The sequence below is a fragment of the Gekko japonicus genome, unplaced genomic scaffold (genome assembly GCF_001447785.1).
Source record: "Gekko japonicus isolate JY-2015 unplaced genomic scaffold, Gekko_japonicus_V1.1 scaffold49, whole genome shotgun sequence".
Classification (NCBI taxonomy): Eukaryota; Metazoa; Chordata; class Lepidosauria; order Squamata; family Gekkonidae; genus Gekko; species Gekko japonicus.
In genome coordinates this window covers 481,715-504,157 of record NW_015173674.1, presented here as the reverse complement: position 1 = coordinate 504,157, position 22,443 = coordinate 481,715, and the positions used below count along the sequence as shown (strand labels likewise).

Genomic DNA, 22,443 nt, shown 5'->3' with positions numbered 1-22,443 from the left:
AAAAGGACAAGTCCTTTTATGGATCAAAAACTGGCTAATTAATAGAAAACAGAGAGTGAGTATAAATGGGCAGTTCTCCCAGTGGAGGGGGGTAAGCAGTGGGGTACCACAGGGATCAGTACTTGGTCCACTGCTTTTTAACTTGTTCATTAATGATTTGGAGTTGGGAGTAAGCAGTGAAGTGGCTAAATTTGCGGATGATACAAAGTTGTTCAGGGTGGTGAAAACCAGTGAGGATTGTGAGGCACTCCAAAGGGATCTGTCAAAGATGGGCAAGTGGGCGTCAACATGGCAAATGGGGTTCAATGTGGCCAAGTGCAAGGTGATGCACATTGGAGCCAAAAATCCTAAATATAAATACACATTGATGGGGTCTGAACTGGCAGAGACTGAGCAAGAGAGAGATCTTGGAGTTGTAGTGGATAACTCACTGAAAATGTCGAGACAGTGTGTGACTGCAATAAAGAAGGCCAATGCTATGCTGGGGATTATTAGGAAGGGTATTGAAAACAGATCAGCCAATATAATAATGCCCCTATATAAATCAATGGTGAGACCTCATTTGGAATACTGTGTGCAGTTCTGGGCACCACACCTTAAAAAGGATATTATAGCTTTGGAAAAAGTGCAGAAAAGGGCAACTCGAATGATAAAAGGGTTGGAACACTTTCCCTATGAGGAAAGGTTAAAGCGCTTAGGGCTCTTTAGCTTGGAGAAAAGACGACTGAGGGGTGACATGATCGAGGTTTATAAGATTATGCATGGGAAAGAGCAGGTAGAGAAAGAGGTACTTTTCTCCCTTTCTCACAATACAAGAACCCGTGGGCACTCCATGAAATTGCTGAGCGGTCGGGTTAGAACGGATAAAAGGAAGTACTTCTTCACCCAAAGAGTGATTAACACATGGAATTCACTGCCACAGGAAGTGGTGGGTGCTACAAGCATGGACGGCTTTGTCCTGGCCCCACTGGTGGACCTCCTGATGGCACCTGGTATTTCTGGCCACTGTCTGACACAGAGTGTTGGACTGGATGGGCCTTTGGCCTGATCCAAGATTGGCATCTCTTATGTTCTTAATGGGATTTCCCCCTCCCCTCAGAAGGAAGCCACTCTGGCTCTGCCTGGCCTCAGCATTAAAGGATGCTGGCAGCTGCACCGGGCCTGGCTGTGGCAGAGGAGGATGCCAGCAGCTGTGCTGAGCTCAGCTGAGCTGCGATGGCAGAGGACACTGGCAGCCACACAGAGCCCAGCTGTGGCAGAGGAGGACACTGGGTTCATCCCCTCCCATGAGTCTTCTCACCCCCCACTGGAGAATTAGCTGTGATGATGGAAGGAATCCCCCACACACAAGAGTATTGTGGGTCACTCACCACTTGTCAGATTCTATACTTAGAGTTAGATAATCAACATCTCTTATGAGTCCCTCTTGTAATGACCACGAATGTGTGTTTCTTAGGTGAGGTCTGGCAATCCCCTGGAATTACAACTGACCTCCAGATATGTCTTCAACGCTTTGAAATAAATTTTGCTTTTCTTGAAAACGTGGATTTATTCTCGATGCTTGGGGATCCAACACTCCCCAAACCTCACCCTCCCAAAGCTGTACTACCAAATATCCACGATCTTCCCAACCCACAGCTGGTAAACCTAATGTTCCTGGATGTGCATTTTGAAATTTTCTCCTTTCCATTTCCAGTTGCTATCCATGTAGAACCTATCCTCTAAAAATATATAGAATGTCCCTTTATATACATTAAAAAGGAGGAGGGCAGTAGAAGGATCAGACAGGATGACAGTCCTAACATCTTCCTGTTGTCTTCCAGGAAAGGTAGTTTCTAACAGGACGGTGGACTATGAAGAAGTACAGTGGTTGAACTTCACTGTTCGGGCTTCAGACAATGGGTCGCCACGGAGATCAGCTGAGATTCCAGTGTATCTAGAAATTGTAGATGTCAATGATAATAACCCCATCTTCAGTCAGCCCTCCTACCAGGTGAATTGGAACAGGCTGTATGTGTAATAAGCCCTGGTTTCAGGGTTTTGGATTTAAGAAGGCGGAGCCAGAAGCAGGGAAGGGGAGAAATGTCCGTTAGAAAATGACAGAGAGGGAGAGAGAAGGAGGGAGGGAGAGAAGATGGTCTCTGTAAGAAATAAAGTAGAGGACAACTGATTTTGTTATTTTATTGTTCTGGTATAGTAGTAGATGTGTTAAGAGTTCTTTAGTCTGTTTATATTCTTACTGACATTATATTAAATATAGGACTATCTAAAGTACAATCCACCTTGTCTCTGCCTCTTCCCACCTATTAAGACTGTAAAAATTCTGATGTGTGGGAAGGTCAATAAAGATACGGAGCTGTGCTGGAGCAAATTAGATCCTCCACTGTTTAGTACTCTTGACACTGCATATTTCCCAACTGACTACGTCACACAACTGACCACTATGACAAATCTCATTTTAAATAACCCTACTATGTGCTGTGATAATTGCTACTAACTAGGAATATTTCGAACCTTTCTTGTTTTTAAATAACAGTTTTAATTGATTTGTTTAGGCTAAATAATAGCAACATTTAATGATAGCAACAATTGATCTGGTTACAATTATTGAATTTTAAACACATAACTAATTATAAAATGAAATTATATATGAAATCCTTGTATCAGTACGAATAAAAATATACCTTGTGGTCAGTCTCTTTTAGGTCCACTTTGTTTTTCCTCCTTAAGCTGACTAGCCCCAGTGTAGTCCTCTGTAGATCACACCTTTTTCAACAATTATTGCTTAAGAGATAGGTGTGGAATTCTTTGCGAGTAATGTGCCTATAATTGTACTGGACTAATAATATATCTCAAAGTCATTCCAAGGAGAAGTTGCTTCTTTCTTTGCTCCACTGACTTTCCATCAGAGAGAAAATGTGTTTTATGTTCACATTATGGGACAGAATGGCAAAAAAAGAACTGTGCAATCTTTAAAAGTTCTGAGTGACACAAAATGTTTTTGGACCTCTCAGAGTACTCCTGATATGCCTGAAGATTAATGAATTCATCATCACCTTTGCATTCATTCACAAACTTCTTGAGGTTGCTGAATTGGTCGAGGCATTTCACATCATCTATGGCCACACCCCTGTCCAAGATACATTTGATGTAAGACTCTATTGTTTTCCACTTGGGTGACTCACTAAGACACATCCACATAAAGCATGAAAAGTCTTTCATCATAGGCTCCATCCTTTTTTCCAGATATTCTATGCAGTTGTCATATAAGCTATTTAGTTCAGCTCAGAATATGTCACACTCTGCATTAAGACCATCCTTACGCCTTTCTTTTAGCAGACTCTTAACTTTGAGGGACATAAAGTTGTTGCTCTTTCATTTAGTGAGCATGGCGTGAACAGATAGCAAGACTTTAAGCACTTCTACAACTGAATTATTTTCTTTTTCCAGTTCTTTAGTAGGTGAATGAAACATATACATAAAAGAATGTAAGTGCCACAGATAAACCTCACCGAACTGATGTTTAAAGAACTTCTTGATCACTGTTGGTGGTTTATTCTGTGTGAGAGAGAAATGCCTTGATTTCTGGGAACATATGAACTAGCCTAGTGATGCCTGGAAATAATGACAGACACCTTGTCTTGCTATGAGGCAGCAGCTTTTAGTACTCAATGTCTACAAATTCACAGTATTCCTTTAACTGCTCTGTTCAAACTGTATAGATGTGAAAATGCTGATATATCTTGAAAATGATGCTGTCAACATTGACCCTCCAGCGTGCTGCTTGATGAACACAGTTATTCAAAATGTGCGCTGGACGTCCCTCGGCAATTAAGGCTTTGTTATCTAATAGCTTCTTCGAATTTGCAAACATAGTTTTTCCCTCAGAATCCTGTCGCAGTCCTCCAGACTTTGTGTGGTAGTTGTCTCCTGTGAATGCTATGCATTTCTGAAGTAATCCTTTGCTTTCAGAGGTCTCCTTCAGATATGATGAAATTGTGTCTGCAGTCTTATTGAGTTGGCTTTGCAGTCAAACTAGTTTGAACTCCAAACCACCACTTTTCCAATCAGAATATTGAACAATTATTGCAAACAGCTTTACAGAACCGTGATTGCTCCCATCAGTAGAAACTTCACAGTAACTTATTTCTTCAGTACTTTCCAAAACATTTTCAACAGAATAGGGCACCAAGACAGAATTTGTAACAGCCTCTGTCTTACTTCTTGCATTAATTTTTTTTATTCCAAATCTGGGAATATCCTCTTTAGTAGGCCTGTCACTTTGTAACAATTGTGGTGCTTAACGGTGTGGAAAGCGGAAAGCACTTTCGGCTGCAGCTACTTCATCTTCTAATTTGCTACCTGGTTTTACGAAGAATTCTGTCAATTTTCCTGAAGACATTTCTCCTCGTACTGCTCTCTTGTGTTTTTTCAGAATCCACACAGGCTTGCAAATCTAGCCCTCCTTTATTCGCCACAGACACAAACATACCTGGTTTACATATCATGCATCTGGCTTCGAAATCTTCTCTACCACTTCTAAAACAGGAACACTTTTGGTAAAAAGAGGACATCTGGTAACCCTACATGAATTGCAACTTTGATATGTTGTAAGAATATAAACATTGTTGTCCATCTACTCTGAAATTTCCCTCTGGCTCTGGCACGACAGATGTCCCAGAGAAACCCACAAGCAGGCTATAATGATGATTGCTGTGACTTGTTGTCTGAAAGTTCAGGTCAGCTTTTGCATCTAATATCAACTGATGAACCAAGAATTTGTCTAACTCTTTTAGAACAATCTATGCTAGTAGCTATCCTGGGGCCGTGAATTTCAATGGATTACCTGTTGCGTGAGTCACAGATTAGGCTTTATCATCGTATTGTGATAAACGGGTTCCTTAACTGACTGTGTGAATCAGATCTAACATGTCTTTTGATTAATAGTACCAGCCACTGATATTGACTTCAGTTGTCTCCTCTTCCGCTTTCAGAAACCTGTCTTTGAGGATGTCCCTTTGGGCTCTGTCATCTTGAGGGTCCGAGCCACTGATGCCGACTCTGGACGCTTTGCCCTTCTCCAGTACAGTCTGGGAGATGGGGAGGGCAAGTTTGGGATCAACCCGAACACGGTAATAAGCTTAACCAACATGTAGCTCTTGGGCTAGTCACGCCTGCATGAGTTTTATCTTTGTTTTGTATTTGAATTATTTGCTATTGTGCAACTATAAATTATAAATGATTACACCATAGAGGAGCAGCTCTCACATTAGTTTAAGAGCTACTGACCAGCAGGGGAGACAGGGGACACATACTTGCAATCTCTAAGGCTAGTTTTGATTTAACTTACACACACACACATTTCCTACCCCCAAAATAATTTCCTCCCCCCCCCCAAAAAAAAGTGTGTTCCCTGACTGATTTATGATGTGGATCAACAACTGTAAGTGTATAAGCTGTGTCTATGAATGCTTTCGATAATTTTCTGAAGGTCTTTGTTCCAGGGGGATATCTACATTCTATCGGCCCTGGACCGAGAAAAAAAAGATCATTATACATTGACGGCTGTAGCCAGAGACAATCCAGGTGACATTTCTAGTAACCGCCGAGAGAACTCTGTGCAGGTAACTGGTAACACAGACAATTTATCACAGGTTTTCACACACAGAATTGCCATTTTCTTTGCAGTAGGCAAAATTTCATGTAATCTGTTTTGTCCTCCATATGTTACTTTCATTCCGGATTTCTAAGCAAAAAAATGTGCTGTTATTGCAGAGTCCCGGGGGGGGGGGGGGAGTAAAGCAAAGCAGACAAAAGCCTTAATAAAGTGGTAAATGTACAGAAGTTCAAGGCATATGAAAGGCAAGTGAATTTTAAAAATTAAGCTACTACTGAATAAAGAAAGGAACAAATAGTCTTAGAATGCAAGAAGAAGAACAGATGTTATGGGGAAAGGGAGAAAGGTAGTGTAAATTGAAACTACAGGCCAGTTCTTACCGTAGAGCAGGGGTCCCCAACGTGGTGCCCACCAACAATTTTCCTGGTTCCCACAAAGTGTTTTTACAAAATGGATGGGGCCAGGTGGGGCTTTTGCCCAGCAGGGCCTTTGACTGATCTTTGGCAATTTGATTGGTTGTGCAGATTTTTAAAGATGTTGCTTTGGCAGCAGTTGCCAACCACAGGACAAGGGTCTTCACTGTGTGACTGAAGATAAGCTGCTTCAGCCAGTTTCTGGCTGGCTCCACCTCCTGCAGCAGCTATTTGTGGCAGCCACTTGGTGGCTGTGCCAGAGTTCCAAAGGGGCCCACAGGCTGGAAAAGGTGGGGAACCCCTGCCTTGGAGGAACGTTATAAATGCTCATCACCATGTTGTTCCAGTAAACTTGGAATTCAGGAAATGCATTCCAGGAGCAAGACTGCATGAGGGCAAAAAATTACACTAGTATGAGAAGCCAGATAAGAAGGTGAAGTGTGGCTCAGGTCTTTCCTATATGCATCTAACCCTCCCATGTGGCTTCTGCATTCCTGTATTACCTGAGCAAGATGGGGTAGAACTATGAAGAAGCAGCTAACACACCAATCTTATAAAGTAAGAATTTGCCTTAGTGCCCTTAGTGAGAAGAATTACTATAAAAGCCATGGATGTGTGTTGTTGTTGTATACAGTCTTATACTATGGGGTTGGGAAAGTCACCGCAATCATGCAATGCAGAATGCCCAGAGTCTACTCTGCGCATAACCACAATAGTGCCTTGTTTTTATTTCAGGTCTTGATTACGGTCCTGGACATCAATGACTACCGGCCTCAGTTTGCCAAAAAGCAATTCAGCACCAGTGTGTATGAAAATGAGCCAGCAGGAACCTCTGTGATCACCATGACTGCTACTGACCTTGATGAGGGAGACAATGGAATAGTGGCATACAATATCGAAGGACCTGGAGTAGGTATGTAGCCCCCTTAATAGTGTTTAGGCATGTCAATAGTTGTAGATGGATACTGGTTAATATCCTAGTGATTTTCAAAGACACAAAGACCAACTCAGGCATCCTCCCCAGGGATGGACTGGTTGGCTAAAATGGCCCTGGAGAAGGATCATACCCTCTTTTGCAGCCGCATACCCCATACCTCATGGAGAGAAGGAGGTGCCATCATGGTCCTCCATGCCAGCTGCACCATGCCCAGGCCAGCAGGCAAATGCATGCACGGCCATGCATCTCCTCTGAAGACATGCTATGCCTCACTGGCACAGGGCAAAGTCAGGGGAGACACTGCTATCCTATGCGCCTGCTCACCAGCCTGGGCACAGTGAGGTCAGTGAAGTGGAGTACAGAAAATGTCAGACTCCTCCTTGCTGGCTATACCACAATTGTGTCGATAGTGCAAAGCCAGGCACTAGCTGCAGTGCACCAGGACAAAGCTGGGCACTGCTGTGCCTGTGCTCTTCATTGCTGGCCTGGGCATGGTGGGGCTGTCAAGGATGGACATGGGTAAAGCCAGGCACCACTGTGCCCATGTTCCTCTCTGCTAGTTTGGGTGTAGTTGGGCTGACAAAGAGGGAAATAAGAACATAAGAGACGCCAAGATTGGATCAGGCCAAAGGCCCATCTAATCCAACACTCTGTCACACAGTGGCCAAAAATACCAGGTGCCATCAGGAGGTCCAGCAGTGGGGCCAGGACATTAGAAGCCCTCCCACTGTTGATCCCCCCAAGCACCAAGATGACAGAGCATCACTTGCCCCAGAGTCCCTATCTATACCTTACCTCTGCTCCATATGCTTATCTAATTCCCTTTTGAAGCCGTCCATGCTTGTAGCACCCACCACTTCCTGTGGCAGTGAATTCCATGTGTTAATCACTCTTTGGGTGAAGAAGTACTTCCTTTTATCCGTTCTAACCCGACCGCTCTGCAGTTTCATGGAGTGCCCACGAGTTCTTGTATTGTGAGAAAGGGAGAAAAGTACCTCTTTCTTTACCTGCTCTTTCCCATGCATAATCTTATAAACCTCGATCATGTCACCCCTCAGTCGTCTTTTCTCCAAGCTAAAGAGCCCTAAGCGCTTTAACCTTTCCTCATAGGGAAAGTGTTCCAACCCTTTTATCATTCGAGTTGCCCTTTTCTGCACTTTTTCCAAAGCTATAATATCCTTTTTAAGGTGTGGTGCCCAGAACTGCACACAGTATTCCAAATGAGGTCTCACCATTGATTTATATAGGGGCATTATTATATTGGCTGATCTGTTTTCAATACCCTTCCTAATAATCCCCAGCATAGCATTGGCCTTCTTTATTGCAGTCACACACTGTCTCGACATTTTCAGTGAGTTATCCACTACAACTCCAAGATCTCTCTCTTGCTCAGTCTCTGCCAGTTCAGACCCCATCAATGTGTATTTATATTTAGGATTTTTGGCTCCAATGTGCATCACCTTGCACTTGGCCACATTGAACCCCATTTGCCATGTTGACGCCCACTCGCCCATCTTTGACAGATCCCTTTGGAGTGCCTCACAATCCTCACTGGTTTTCACCACCCTGAACAACTTTGTATCATCTGCAAATTTAGCCACTTCACTGCTTACTCCCATCTCCAAATCATTAATGAACAAGTTAAAAAGCAGTGGACCAAGTACTGATCCCTGCGGTACCCCACTGCTTACCACCCTCCACTGAGAAAATTGCCCACCTACACTCACTCTCTGTTTTCTATGAACTAGCCAGTTTTTGATCCATAAAAGGACTTGTCCTTTTATCCCATGATTTTTGAGCTTGCTTAGGAGCCTTTGATGAGGAACTTTATCAAAAGCTTTCTGGAAGTCAAGGTAAACAATATCTATTGGATCCCCCTTGTCCACATGTTTGTTCACCCCCTCAAAGAACATTAACAGGTTTGTGAGACAAGATCTTCCCTTACAGAACCCATGTTGAGTCTGCCTCAATAGGTTTTGTTCATCTATGTGCCTACTAATTCTTTCCTTAATAATGGTTTCCACCAATTTACCCGGTATCGACGTCAGAGTGACTGGCCTGTAATTTCCCGGATCTCCTCTGGAACCCTTTTTAAAGATGGGAGTGACATTAGCTACCTTCCAGTCCTCAGGAATGGAGGCAGATTTTAAGGAAAGATTACATATTTTTGTCAGAAGATCCACAAGCACTAATGAGCACTAATGGCATAGGCTGAAGCCAAGTACCACTGTGCCAGTGCTCCTGTTCACTGGCCTGGGCAAGAAGCAACATAAGCACAATGGCTCCTGGCTTCTCCCTGTGTCAACTGTACTCTTACTCCTCCTTACCCGTGGATGGAGAGGGCTTAGGGCAGCAGCCACTAGGATTTCCTTCAGTAGAGTAAATGGCCAGTCTGCCTCTGTTTCCTCCTATTTTATATAAATGATTGCTATGCCGGCCACATGACCACGGAAACATCTTTGGACAGCACTGGCTCTTCGGCTTGGAAACGGAGATCAGCACCGCAACCCTAGAGTCAGATTCGACTGGCTTTCGAGCAAGGGAAACCTTTACTGTATATGTACTGTATGTACATATACAGCCAAATGTGTTATCATATTTTGTACCCATGCTTAGTTATTAGCATTACTCATGAAAATCAGTTTCATTTAGAAATTGTGATGTGCAAAATACTGTACCAACTGATGCTATTTATCATTACATGAAACCTGGAAGCAGGGGTCATTTCGTAGAAAAAGAGGTGCCGGAGCTCATTAGCATAACTTATTAGCATAACTTATTTGTATATGCCACACCCCCTGACATCACCAGAAGTGTGCCAGAAGGCAACACCCGCCACTCAGGCTCCACTGGACTGTTTTGGATTGCTAGCTATTGGGGAACGTGCAGATTTGTCCTCACAGAGGAGGAATAGCTTGTACCTGAAGGCGGGCCAGGGGGGGGGGCTCTGCAACTTACCTGGCTGCTTCTTGCTCCTCGTGGGCTGACTGAGGGCTGTTGGGAGCAGGGGGCGGGGCTTGTTGCATGTGCCCGCCCCCTGGGCTCCTTCCTGCCAGAGCTCCGCTACTGTGCGCTCCCGCAGGAAATGACCCCTGCCTGGAAGACAGGTTACCGTTCCCTTTTTAACAAGTTGTGCATTACACCTGAGGTGGATCCTGAGTCAGTTCTCACCACAGTCCTCATCCCTGCATGGAACCATACTGGCTCTGGCTACTCTGCAGCTGGAAGAATCCTTATAGGTGCAGTTAATTAGGACCTGGAAAAGTGCTTTTCCTCCAGTCCTAAACCCCATCCCAGAACTCATTTTGATTCAACATGATCAGAGCTTTAAAAAGTGTATAGATTCCTGACTGGTGGGAGGGAAAAATAGTAGAGTCAGATGCATGCCCCACAAGGAGCAAACCCAACTCCTATTCTCCCCCTTCAGGGTACAGTAAGCATTGGGGTCTTGATCAGGCCCATTTCCCTTCTCCCTTCTATCTTCCTTTTCTTTTAAACTGATGGTCAGCTATCCGCAGCATTCCACGAGCCTGAGGGTCATAAGCACCTTCAGATCTTCTTCGTGGTCTCTGTGCAAGCCACACACCATGGGTTTCACGCCTACGCTGAGCCCTGGCTGGGAAGCCTAAAAAAGCTTAACATACAACCTACCCCACGCGGAGTCCACCCCAGTCTCGCGCAGCCCTCCCGCACTGCACATGCTCGGTGACTGAGGCAGACTCCACCTCCACCCAGTTCATTGTTAACCGCCTCCTGACCAGACGTTATTCTTTGTCGTCCGGGAAGCCGCCTCAGGATTAAAATAACTTGAACAGACATTAGTAACACTAGTAAAAAACAGTCAGTTTAATTTCTCTCACATAGTCCCATAGCTCACGGGGGCTGCTTATGGGACCGACTCCTTTTTTTAAACAGTGCCTGAATTGTGCAGTGAAGATCCCCCCAACTGATGGGCACGACCGTTGCTTGCGCTGCCTGTGGGAGAATCACAAGCCTGGCACCTGTTTAAACTGTAAGGGGTTTACCAGTCAAGCAAGAAAAAACAGGGCAGCTCGCCTCAAAGTTTTTCTCTTAGAGCGATCCCTAGCTCCTGTTATGGCAGAGCCCAAGGGATCTCACCAGTCACCGCCTCCCCCACACATTGAGCGGGGAGATTCGGTGTAACGGTCTCCAGGCGCGTCTACGCATAAGAAAGCGAAAGCAGACAAACAGCCCAAGAGAACTGCTGGATCTCGCCAATTGCCACCTCCCCCACACATTGAGCGGGGAGAATCAGCGCAATGGTCTCTGGGCACATCTATGCATAAGAAAGCCAAGAGACGGGCTGGGGCAAGCAAAAGCTCCTCAAAGACAAAGCACTGTAGGTCAGCTAGCACAGGACCTAAGGAGATCTCGCAGCCCGTGGACGAGCGTCACCAGTCAAAGCCAAAAATACAACTGATACTTGTGACTGGGCTGTCCTCTGACTCGCCCTCAGTTAAGCGAGTAGATACCCATTTGGGGGCAATGGCTTGTCAATCAACCCAGACGCTGTTGCCGGGATCCAGCCAAGCCCGGGTGTATGCAGCGCAGGCATGATCTCCATCTGTACAGTCGGTGCCGCCACTTCAAATCCTGGCGGAGGATGGGTCCACACTGGGCCGTCAAACGCCAGACCGTTCTTACAGTGTGCACTCGCAATACCGCTCCCCTGGGTTCGGCTACAGCTCACCTAGCGAGTACTCAGGGCTGGATGAGAGGGGGTGTTGGAGTCCTGCTCCATTGCTGCCAGGCCCCTCACACTACTCGCATTATCATGCCGGTCAGCGCCCGCGCACCATTCGATCACGGTCCCGGTCTCCTTCCCGCACAGGAGATAGATGCCGAGAACAGCACATTGAAAAGAACTCCCGATGGGCGGGGGCACATAAGTCGGAGCAGTACTTTCTGTCTGAACAGCGGGAACCGTCTGGCCGTAAGGGGCGTTCCCCCCTATCAAGACCGCCACAGTCACAGGGGACCTCACAGTATCCCGATGACAGGGAGGAGTTTGTGCTAGGAGACACCTGACAGTTCACTTCCCCAAAGGAGTCGGGAGAGGACTCAGAATCTACTGATTCCCAAGGTCGCCGGGAGGTTGATGACCCATTGGGAGACGACCCCAAGCCGCAGCCCGTCATCCTTGCTCAAGACGCAGCTAAAGGGTTCACAGACCTCATGCAGAATTTGGCAAGGGCGCTGGGTGTTCAGACAGACACTAGCTCGGAGCAGGTCGCAGATATAGTGCATGATATGTTCAAGGCAGATAGACCGGCTCCCTTTGTTTTGCCTACACTGCCAGTACATCAAACTACCCTGCAAGAAGCCTGGCGCAGACCAGCATCGGTACCGCAGGTTCCAAGGTGATATGAAAGTATGTATAGGGTGCAGGGTGAAAACGATGTCGGTCTGCAGTCTCAGCCTGAGCCAAACTCTTCTGTGGTGCACTCTTCATCAAGGATGAAGCAGTCGCGGTACCTGGCCCCACCTGACAGGGAGGGGAGGAAAATAGACTCTATGGCAAGGAAGGTTTACGCTGCCACTACGGTTGCATCAAAGATGCAAACTTACATCTCCTACCTTTTGGCGTACATCTTCAATCTGTCAAACAAGGTAGAGGGTCAGCTGGATTACCTGCCAGTAGATGTAAAAGGGGATGTATCGGTCACTATACAAGAAGCGAAGAGAGCTGCGAAACAGCAGGTCGCGACAGTTAGGCACACCGTATCTTGTTCCTCGCGTACTATGGCCACGGCGGTGGCCCTTCGGAGACATGCTTGGCTCAGATCAACTTCGCTCCAGACAGATATCAAGCAGAGGATTGAAGACCTCCCTTATGATGGTTGCGGATTATTTCATAAGACTACTGATGACGTCCTCAAGGATGTTGATGAGAGCCGCAAACGGGCGAGGTCTGGGAGTACAGGGGGGCAGTACACGCAACGAACATAGAAGCAAAGAATGTGGAAGCCACAGTTTGCACGCCGCCCACAGTCACCAAACCTATCAGAAACCTGGAAACGCCACCAGTTCACATCAAGGCAACAGTACCATCCCAGGTCTAAAGCTGCCCAGGTGAAAAGTGCTCCACAACAGCAGCAAAAGCAGTCTTTTTGACGGTGTATGCGACCCAGCCGGGCACGCTGTCACCACCGGCACCATGGGGACTGGAACCCACCTGCTACCCTACCTCAGCGAGTGGGAGAACATCACCACCGATCATTGAGTACTGACAATAATCAGGGTGGGATACGCAATAGTGTTCAATTCATGCCCCACGACCCCCCATATAGTGGCTACACCGCCATCTCAAACTATTCGAAATACTTCCTAGTGCCAAAAAGGGACGGAAAAAGACGCCCCATACTGGATCTCAGAGGGTTGAACAGGCACATTGGGAGAAGGAAATTTCGAATGGTCATGCTCCAGACCATCTTGCCTTTGATCCCTCAAGGTGTGTGGATGGCGTCGATAGACTTAAAAGATGCTTACTTTCATCTCACAATATGCCCACAACATCGTTGATACCTCCGATTCCAGGTGGGTGGCGTCCATTATCAATACAGAGCACTCCCTTTTGGCCTGTCCACCGCACCAAGAGTCTTCACCAAGTGCATGGCTGTGGTGGTAGCTCACCTAAGGGTGAAGGGAATGTTGATCTTCCCATATATCGACAACTGGCTCTTTGTAGCGTCATCCCCAGAGAGGCTGCAGCAGGACATCAGGGAGGCGTTGAACCTCTTAGGCCGCCTAGGCCTCTGTGTAAATTACCAAAAGTCGCTACTAACACCAACACAGAGAATCGAGTTCATTGGGGCATATCTCCACACGGGCACATCAACAGCTTTCCTTCCCAGAGGCAGAGCAATTACGCTACAGGCATTGGCATTAGACTGCATTGCTTGCCCGATGCAGAGGGCGAAGGTAGTGCAGAGATTGCTGGGACTAATGGCTGCAGCAATATGCGTTGTGCCAATGGCAAAGCTCAAAATGAGAAGCCTGCAGCTATGGTTCCTCCGCAACTACAACCCAGTATTGGTGCACGCTTCGCTAAGACTCATTATTCCAGCACCAGTTGTACAATCTCTAAGGTGGTGGACCAGCATGGTCAATTTGCTACAGGGCATTCCCTTTCTGAAAACACCTGCAGAGCTGACAATCTATACGGATGCCTCCCTATGGGGATGGGGACCGCACTGTGGAAAATTGGCAGTTCAGGGCCAATGGCCCAAGAAACTCAAGGAATGCCACATCAACTACCTAGAACTGCTGGCAGTGAGACATGCACTGCTTTCCTTTGCACCAATTCTAAAGGGAAAAAGGGTACAGGTTGCGACAGACAATACAATTACATCATGAAGCAAGGAGGAACAGCGTCAATAGCGCTCTGCAAATTGGCTATGGAGCTGTGGGAATGGTGTCTGAAGTACAGCATTCAACTAACGGCAGTACATGTACCGGGATCAGACAACACCAAAGCAGATGATGTGAGCAGAAGGGGCACGAACCAGCACGAGTGGTCCCTGAAATGGGAATGCGTGGAGAGCATGTTTTGCCACTTCGGGTGGCCGACGCTGGATGCCTTCGCATCAGTGGAGAACGCAAAATTCCCGTTGTTCTATTCAAAGGACCGTCCATCGAGTACTCTGCTGGGGAACGCTTTTCTGCACCAGTGGAGAGGACACCTGTTCTACATGTTCCCTCCGATACCACTCATCTCCCGAGTATTGCAGAAGATCAGGGTCGATCACATGTCACTCATTCTCATCGCACCATGGTGGCCGAGGCAGCCATGGTTCCCTGTTCTACTGGAACTGTCAAAGGGCAGGTAAAAGCGCATACCAGTCTGGATATGTTGTCTCAGAAGGACGGCCAGGTCCTGCACCATGACCCCGCCCTTTTCAAACTGACAGCATGGAGGATTCAGGCGTGACATCATCGCCAACAGTGGCAGGGATCATGCTAAATGCAAGAAAACCCTCTACACATAGGTCCTATAGACAAAAGTGGTCGCGTTTCGTCGCCTTTGCAACAGAGCAGAACACTGACCCTTGTCAAGCACCTATAGAAATGATACTGACATATCTTGTTCACTTGTATAGGAAGGGGCTTAGTTACTCTTCGATACGGGTGCATTTGGCTGCGATAGCAGCTTCCCATGACCTCGTAGAGGGGAGATCGGCTTTCTCTCATCCGATGATCAGGGTATTCCTTAGAGGCCTGTTGAATACCCACCCGCCTAAGAGACCATTCATACCGTCGTGGAGCCTGTCCTTGGTCCTCTCAAAACTGATGGGGCGACCATTTGAGTCATTAGCGACAGCTCCTATACACTTGGTCACGTGGAAGACAGCGCTGTTAGTAGCGCTAACTTTGGCAAGGAGGGCAAGTGAGCTCTGTGCTTTGAGGGTCGACCCTCCGTACACGGTTTTCCATGCTGACCAGGTGGTATTGAGGCCTGATCCTTCTTTCCTACCAAAACACCTTTCCACTTATTTCAGAATATCACCCTGCCAGCATTCTTTCCCAGACCGAGAGATGACGGCCAGAGGGTGCTGCACTCGCTGGATGTTCGGCGGGCCCTAGCTTTCTATCTGTCTAGGACTAAAGAATTTAGGAAGGACAGTAAATTGTTTGTATGTTACTCCAAACCAAAGCGAGGCCAAGCAGTTTCTAGTCAGAGACTCTCAAAATGGGTCTCCTCTGCTATTACCCTATGCTACCAACTGGCAGACATGCCCCTACCAGGTGTGCCAAAAGCCCACTCAGTCAGACGACCTCCGCGGCCTTCTTGGCAGGCATTCCACTGCAGGATATCTGTGCGGCCACTACGTGGGCGTCCCTATCTACGTTCACAGCGCACTATGCTATAGATGTTAGGGCTAGAAGGGATTCCCGCTTTGGTCAGACAGTTCTCAAATCCATTTTTTTGCTAATAGGTTATTTGCAAAATGTTTCTCCCAAAACGTTTATGTCAGATGTTAGAACTGTTCCTTGAGCTCATAGACATGATTTAAGTGTTTAATGTTACGAGAAAGGGAAATGTAACGGGAAAAATATTTATGACATTCCTGTTTGGTTAATTGCTTTCTTTTTTGTTCCCTTGTTTCAGAATAAACTACAAAATGGTAGTATTGCATTGTATGTTGTAGTTCTTCGTAACCTGAGCGGTTTACTGGTGGGGTTACAGATGCCAGCATCCACCATCCTAAGTGGTGTTTAGCTTGCAAGTCACCCATGGTGTGTGGCTTGCACAGAGACCACGAAGAAGATAAACAGGTTGCTTACCTGTAACTGGTGATCTTCAAGTGGTCATCTGTGCAGCCACACACGCCCACCTGGGCCATCCCCGCTGCTGACATCTACAGGTTGGAGTGTCGGCGGTAGGGAAGGTAACTGGGGGGAGTCTGCCTCAGTCACCGAGCATGCGCAGTGAGGGAGGGCTGCACGAGACTGGGGCGGACTCCGCGTGGGGTAGGTTGTATGTTAAGCTTTTTTAGGCGTCCCGGCCAGGGCTCAGTGTAGGCGTGAAACCCATGGTGTGTGGCTGCACAGATGACCACTCGAAGATCACCAGTTACAGGTAAGCAACCTGTTTTTCTCACAAGGCCATGCTTTGATGTTTTTCCTCCTCACTCTTCTTGCTGCTTTACAAACTAATATTGTGCCTTGGAGCATAAAGCATCCCCTTACCTTGTCTGTGATGGGCCATGATTCACTGCCCTGTTTATAGGCACAGGAGCATAATTTTTTACTAGTAGGAGTGATGCTATTATTATATGGATTCGTTATATTGGTATGTTGATGAGCTGTACAAATGATGGTTTAGTATGAAAGGATTTATACTGTGTAATCTGCTGGCATATGAATTCCCTTACGCATAAATTCTGTTGCATTTTCCCAGTCTTTTAAAATTCATGCCCTGTGACAAACGACAAAACTTCTCTTCCAGTGAAACAATGTTCGTAAGCAATTTATGCAGTATCCTAAGTGAAATGTGTCTCTTCTGTTCATAGAGGCCTTCAAAATTCATAAGGACTCAGGGCTCATAACAACTCGCAGGCGTCTGCAGTCTTATGAGAGGTTTAACCTGACAGTGGTAGCTACTGACAAGGGAACTCCACCACTCTGGGGGACTACCATGCTGCAGGTGGATGTCACTGATATCAACGATAATCGACCAACATTTGTCCGACCCCCCAATGGTACTATCTTGCACATTAAAGAGGTAAACCCTCATCTGGAAGTTCTCATCTTTCTACTATGATACAGAGTTCCAGATCTGACTTTCTATAGATTACACAGCCCATGTTATTTAGCATGTCTAATGTCCACTGCTAATATATGTGCAACTTTGTTTTGATTAGCATGGCTTGTTATCTAGCACTGAAATTAACAAAACCAGGTTCACTGTGGATTAAACCGCAAAAGTTTCTATCTAGCTTGTTATCTAGCATGACATGTGCAAGTTGTTATCTAGCATGACATGTGCAAACCTCCTCAGATTTAAAGAGCTCAGCAGGCTAGGGTGGAAGAATGGTGATCTTGACAAATAAAGTGGTTCTGGTACCCTGGCAGTTCTTAAAAGAACATGACCCTCTGGGAAAAGGCCAAAAATTACATATGAATCAACTATGCTAGTCAGACAGGATTCATTAAGTACAGACCAGTTGTGAAGCCTGGCCTTGGAAGATGGGGGGCATGCACACATATTTCTGAATTGTCCCCACTTGTATTTACTAGAATATGGGCACAATTAGGGATGGGCACAAACCGGGAACATGTTTGTGAACCATGGACCGTCTCGAATTTTAGCCGTCTTACAAATGGGTTTGGTTTATGAAGTTCGTGACGTAGTAGAATGGCCCCCAGCATGCTAGAGACATTAACTCACAGGGGATCTCAATTTAACTCTCCTCTACCTGCCCTCCAAGTTTAGTGAGGATTGGATTTATGGGATCTGAGTTATGCCCCCCCCCGAAGATGCTCCAGAAGAGTGCCTTTCGGGGGAAATGAACCTGAACTTGTGCCTGTCAAAATAACCAAGGGTCAGGAATGTATACAACAGATCCTGTGCAAGCTAAAGACATCAGAGTCGCAGCAGATGTCTTTAAACTCTCTGAAAATGTCGAGACAGTGTGCAATTGCAATAAAAAAGGCTAACGCTATGCTCAGGATAATTAGGAAGGGAATTGAAAACAAATCAACCAGTATCATAATGTCCCTGTATAAATCAATGGTGCAACTTCATTTGGAATACTGTGTACAGTTCCAGTCACCACACCTCAAAAAGGATATTATAGCATTGGAAAAAGTGCAGAAAAGGGCAAGTAGAATGATAAAAGGGTTGGAACACTTTCCCTATGAAGAAAGGTTAAAGTGCTTGGGGCTCTTTAGCTTGGAGAAACGATGGCAGTGGGGTGACATGATCAAGGTTCATAAGATTATGTGTGGGATAGAGCAGGTAGAGAAAGAAGTACTTTTCTCCCTTTCTCACAATAGAAGAACTCGTGAGCACTCAATGAAATTGCTGAGCAGTCAGGTGAGAACAGATAAGAGGAAGTACTTCATCACCCAAAGAGTGATTAACACATGGAATTCACTGCCACTGTGTGACAGAGTGTTGGACTGGATGGGCTTGTCTTATGTTCTTATGTACATGCCCTCCAAATTGTTGCTTTGAAGTTTTGTGAACATTTTGATTAAGTGGAGACTGTCTGGGAATGTATCCACTCATGAACACGCACAAACCTGCATGAACAATATCAAAGTTTGTGAAAAATTTCAGCTGGGTGCCCTGCCACAAACTTGACTTTGCAAACCACAATCAGCAAAATTCATGATGGATTTTGCTTCATGGTTTAATTTGTACCCATCCCTAGGCACCATAGATATGCCTGCATTGTCAAAAAAAAAAAACCTCTGCTTTAGCCATTATTAAATTAGGCTTCTCTTGTAAAATATGGATATGTAAAATATGGCAGACTAGAAATAAGGCCCGTTGTGGAAATAAATACAACGGGATCTAGAAAGAGGCTCTGGGAGAGTGCTCTGGCTTTGGGCAAACAGTGTCAGTCTGCTTTTAAAACATGAACCTGGGACCTGCACACCACCAGAATACAGCAGGTTCCATATACAACTGACATTCCAACTGCCTTGCGGGGGGGGGAGTTTGAGGTGTGGAATGGAGTGAAGTCCAATCAGCTTCCATATGCAAAAGACCAGGTTGTCGCAGCAGTTGTGGTGGTATGGGCGGGACCCGGCTTTGCCTTCTGATTGGTGGCGATATATGCTGAGGAGCAGTGCCATCAGCCATACACTAAGGGAGTGCATTTTAGAATTAGAACTTTGGCACCCACTATTCAATTATATATAAGGAGAGATGTGTAAATACGGCAGATCTGTCCACCAGGTGGTAGACTAGTAATACAAACAAATGAGGAAAGGTATTTGGATAGAATAAAAAAGAAACATGCTTGAATTTGCCTTAGCTAGATTCACATCACAAACTGTGCCATGCATTTCTTTCAGCTGCTCTCTCCACTTCTGGGAGTGATCATGAGTGAGCTTGCAACTCATTGTTCTCAGGGCCAAGCTATGTGGGATAAGTGTTGCTTTTAAAGAGTCGGGTCTGGGTTCCAAGTTCCCCAGACCCACCTCACTTTCCTCACAGTATCACAGCAGCTGCAGAGATCGTCCATTTAAACCTCCCTGGGGTCCCAATAGGGCTTGGGACTGCAGTGCAGAGAGAGGAGCGCCTGACTTTCTCACACACACCATTTCCCAGAGCTGAAAGGCTCAAGAGGGAGTCCTCCCCACTTTTCACAGCTGCATGTGCATGGATACTGCATGCCTCACTCCGAAAAGGGCAAATGGGGCTGCTGGGACCCCAGACTCAACTTGTTAACAAAGTCTTGCGTAGTCTGTCCGTCAGTCAGAGCAACTTCTCCAGAGTAGCAAAGGTTATGCAGATTGCCACAGCTAAGGTCTGTCTTAGCTGGGACTTCCTTTAAAAACCACTGGCACTTAGAATTATTTGCTGAAACAATTCCTGCTATGAGTGTGGCAGGACACTCTTCTTTGAGGAGACTTTAGCGATGGAAGAAAAATGAGCCCAGAAGCAAGTACTTGGAGTTTACATCCTGATAGCTTCTCTATTGATGTAGTGCTTGCATTTGCTTACAGGAAATCCCTCTGCGATCCAATGTGTATGAAGTCTATGCCACTGACAAGGATGAGGGCCTCAATGGAGCTGTGCAGTACAACTTACTCAAAACTGGTGCAGGGAATAAAGACTGGGAGTACTTCACCATCGACTCTAACAGTGGGCTGATCCAGACAGCAATGAGGCTGGACCGAGAGAAGCAAGCTGTGTATAATGTAAGTCGTAGAGCAGGATTGTTGGGGCTTTCACAGGAATAGTCCAATTTATGTTATCCAGCTGCTGAATGCTTTGCCTCAGTGGTATGGAAGGTTCTCAGCTTCAGCCTTCCAAATATGTACCCTCGTATGATACCCAGGCAAGCCAGAACAGCATTTAGAACACCAGAATGAAATGAGTAGTAAGAGGTAGGCTGAGGGTAAACCTGCACAACATGTGATGCAAAGAGGTATAAGAGCTCGGGCTCTGTGTGTTACGTACACGGACCGCCACTAGGGGTCCTGTCAGCTATGCTGCCATGGGGGTTGGGGAGTTCATTCTGTGTCTTGGTAATTGCTATTTCATTCCTGTCTCTGCTGTTTTGCCTGTGCCGCAATGCTTATCTCTACAGATGTGCAGGAGGTTGTTATGTTGGAAGTTGTATTGTCTGGAAGTCTCCTATTCACCGTGAGAGACTATTGCTTCCCAGCTTTCGCCACCTAACGGTTTTCTGGCTGATCCTGCACGCGAGAGGGTACCTAATTGGCCCATGCCATGGGGGGGGGGGTTGCATACGAATACCCTATATCCTATTATGCTCAATGAGTTGCCGCCATCGTTAACAGTGCCTGTGTTACTGCATCTATAGCTTTGCAATAAACGTATAACCATTCCTGAATGCGTGTACTTCGTTGTGAGCTGTGGGTTCTGACAGGTCCACGGTGAAGACTGGAGCTTGGCTCCCCTGGACAATAGGAACATAGGATCCTAGTTCCCGCCAGCCCCAACCAATAGCCACTCTGGCGGGAAATTCAAACCCTCCAATGGACTGTGCTGGGTTGGTGTGTATATAGATGGCCTTGCAGGGCTGTTTTAGTTAGTCTTGTGTTAAGTACAATAAACGTGTGCAAGAGCATGTTGTCGTCCGAGTCCTCCATGCGGCGAACCCAGTACTTTTCAGTGGCGACGAAGGTGGGATCCCGCTGAGCCAGGCCTGGCTCGCATCCCAGCACACCACCGAGCATCGTTCCAGCCAACGCACCCCGCATCACTCTCAAGCCGCACTGCATCAAGGAACACTGCTCCTCGCTAACGCTACGCCATGGCCTCTGCTTGGGGGAACTTGGAGATCTTCGATCCAACCCATCCTGAACTCCGGGACTCGTGGACCGACCAACTGACTTGCCACTTCGTCTACAATGAAGTAACCGATCCAGGCAAAAGACGAGCCCTCCTCCTTAGCTCCTGTGGAGTGAACACTGTCCGCCTAGCAAAGAGCCTCCTCACACCCCGATCAATCCTCGAGTACTCGTACATGGAGATAGTCGACACCCTGATGAGGTACCTCACGCCCCGGCCAACCATGCTCGCCAGGCGGATTGAGTTCCAGGCCCACATCCAGAAACCGGGTGAGTCGGCCGCAGCTTTCATGGCGGCCCTGCAACAGCTGGCCATGGACTGTGCCTTCACCAAGGTGGAGGAGAACCTCCTGACGCAATTTGCGTGGGTCATCAGTGACCTAAAGCTGCGGAGGAAGATGATCGGTACCACTGACATCAAGATCGATGCGGCCCTCCAACTCGCCATCGCCCATGAGGCCTCTCACTGCGACCATCTGCCAGCGACATCTCACCTAGTACTCCCCGACTCGGGCCCCAAGAACTCGGAGGAGGAGGACGTTCGTCTTGTTCGCTCGCCCTCACGCCGAAAGCCACCGGGTCCTGCGGCATCAGGATCCACCGGAAAGCCCACGGGCCATTCCTCATGCGCTAGTTGCGGTGAGGCACACGAGCGCGAGTCGTGCCGATTCTGCGATGCGACATGCCACACCTGCAGGAAACAGGGTCATCTCACTCACGTCTGCCAGTCCAAAGAAAACTGGCACCAGCAGCCCCCAGCCCAGGAACGCCACCCGGATGCCGCCACCCACGAGATGGCAGCAGAGACGTCCGACCTCTACCTCCTCACAGACCGGTCATCTCTAAAGGTACTCCACCTCCCGAAGTGAGAGGCTACCCCAAAGATCCAGTTAACTGTTTGTATCGAAGGGTCCCCCTGCACAATGGAAGTGGACTTGGGGTCAGCGGCATCCATCATT

General features: G+C 46.9%; 1 protein-coding gene across 1 annotated transcript in view; it reads left to right on the top strand.

The window, feature by feature from the left end:
- CDH23 (cadherin-related 23) overlaps positions 1 to 22,443 on the top strand; it is a 797,360-nt gene that overhangs the window by 733,398 nt on the left and 41,519 nt on the right. The window contains exons 48-53 of the mRNA XM_015422891.1: positions 1,824 to 1,993; positions 4,995 to 5,132; positions 5,505 to 5,624; positions 6,766 to 6,943; positions 17,002 to 17,213; positions 20,171 to 20,365. Coding sequence (XP_015278377.1) covers positions 1,824 to 1,993; positions 4,995 to 5,132; positions 5,505 to 5,624; positions 6,766 to 6,943; positions 17,002 to 17,213; positions 20,171 to 20,365 — 1,013 coding nt within the window. The remainder of the gene's footprint in view (positions 1 to 1,823; positions 1,994 to 4,994; positions 5,133 to 5,504; positions 5,625 to 6,765; positions 6,944 to 17,001; positions 17,214 to 20,170; positions 20,366 to 22,443) is intronic.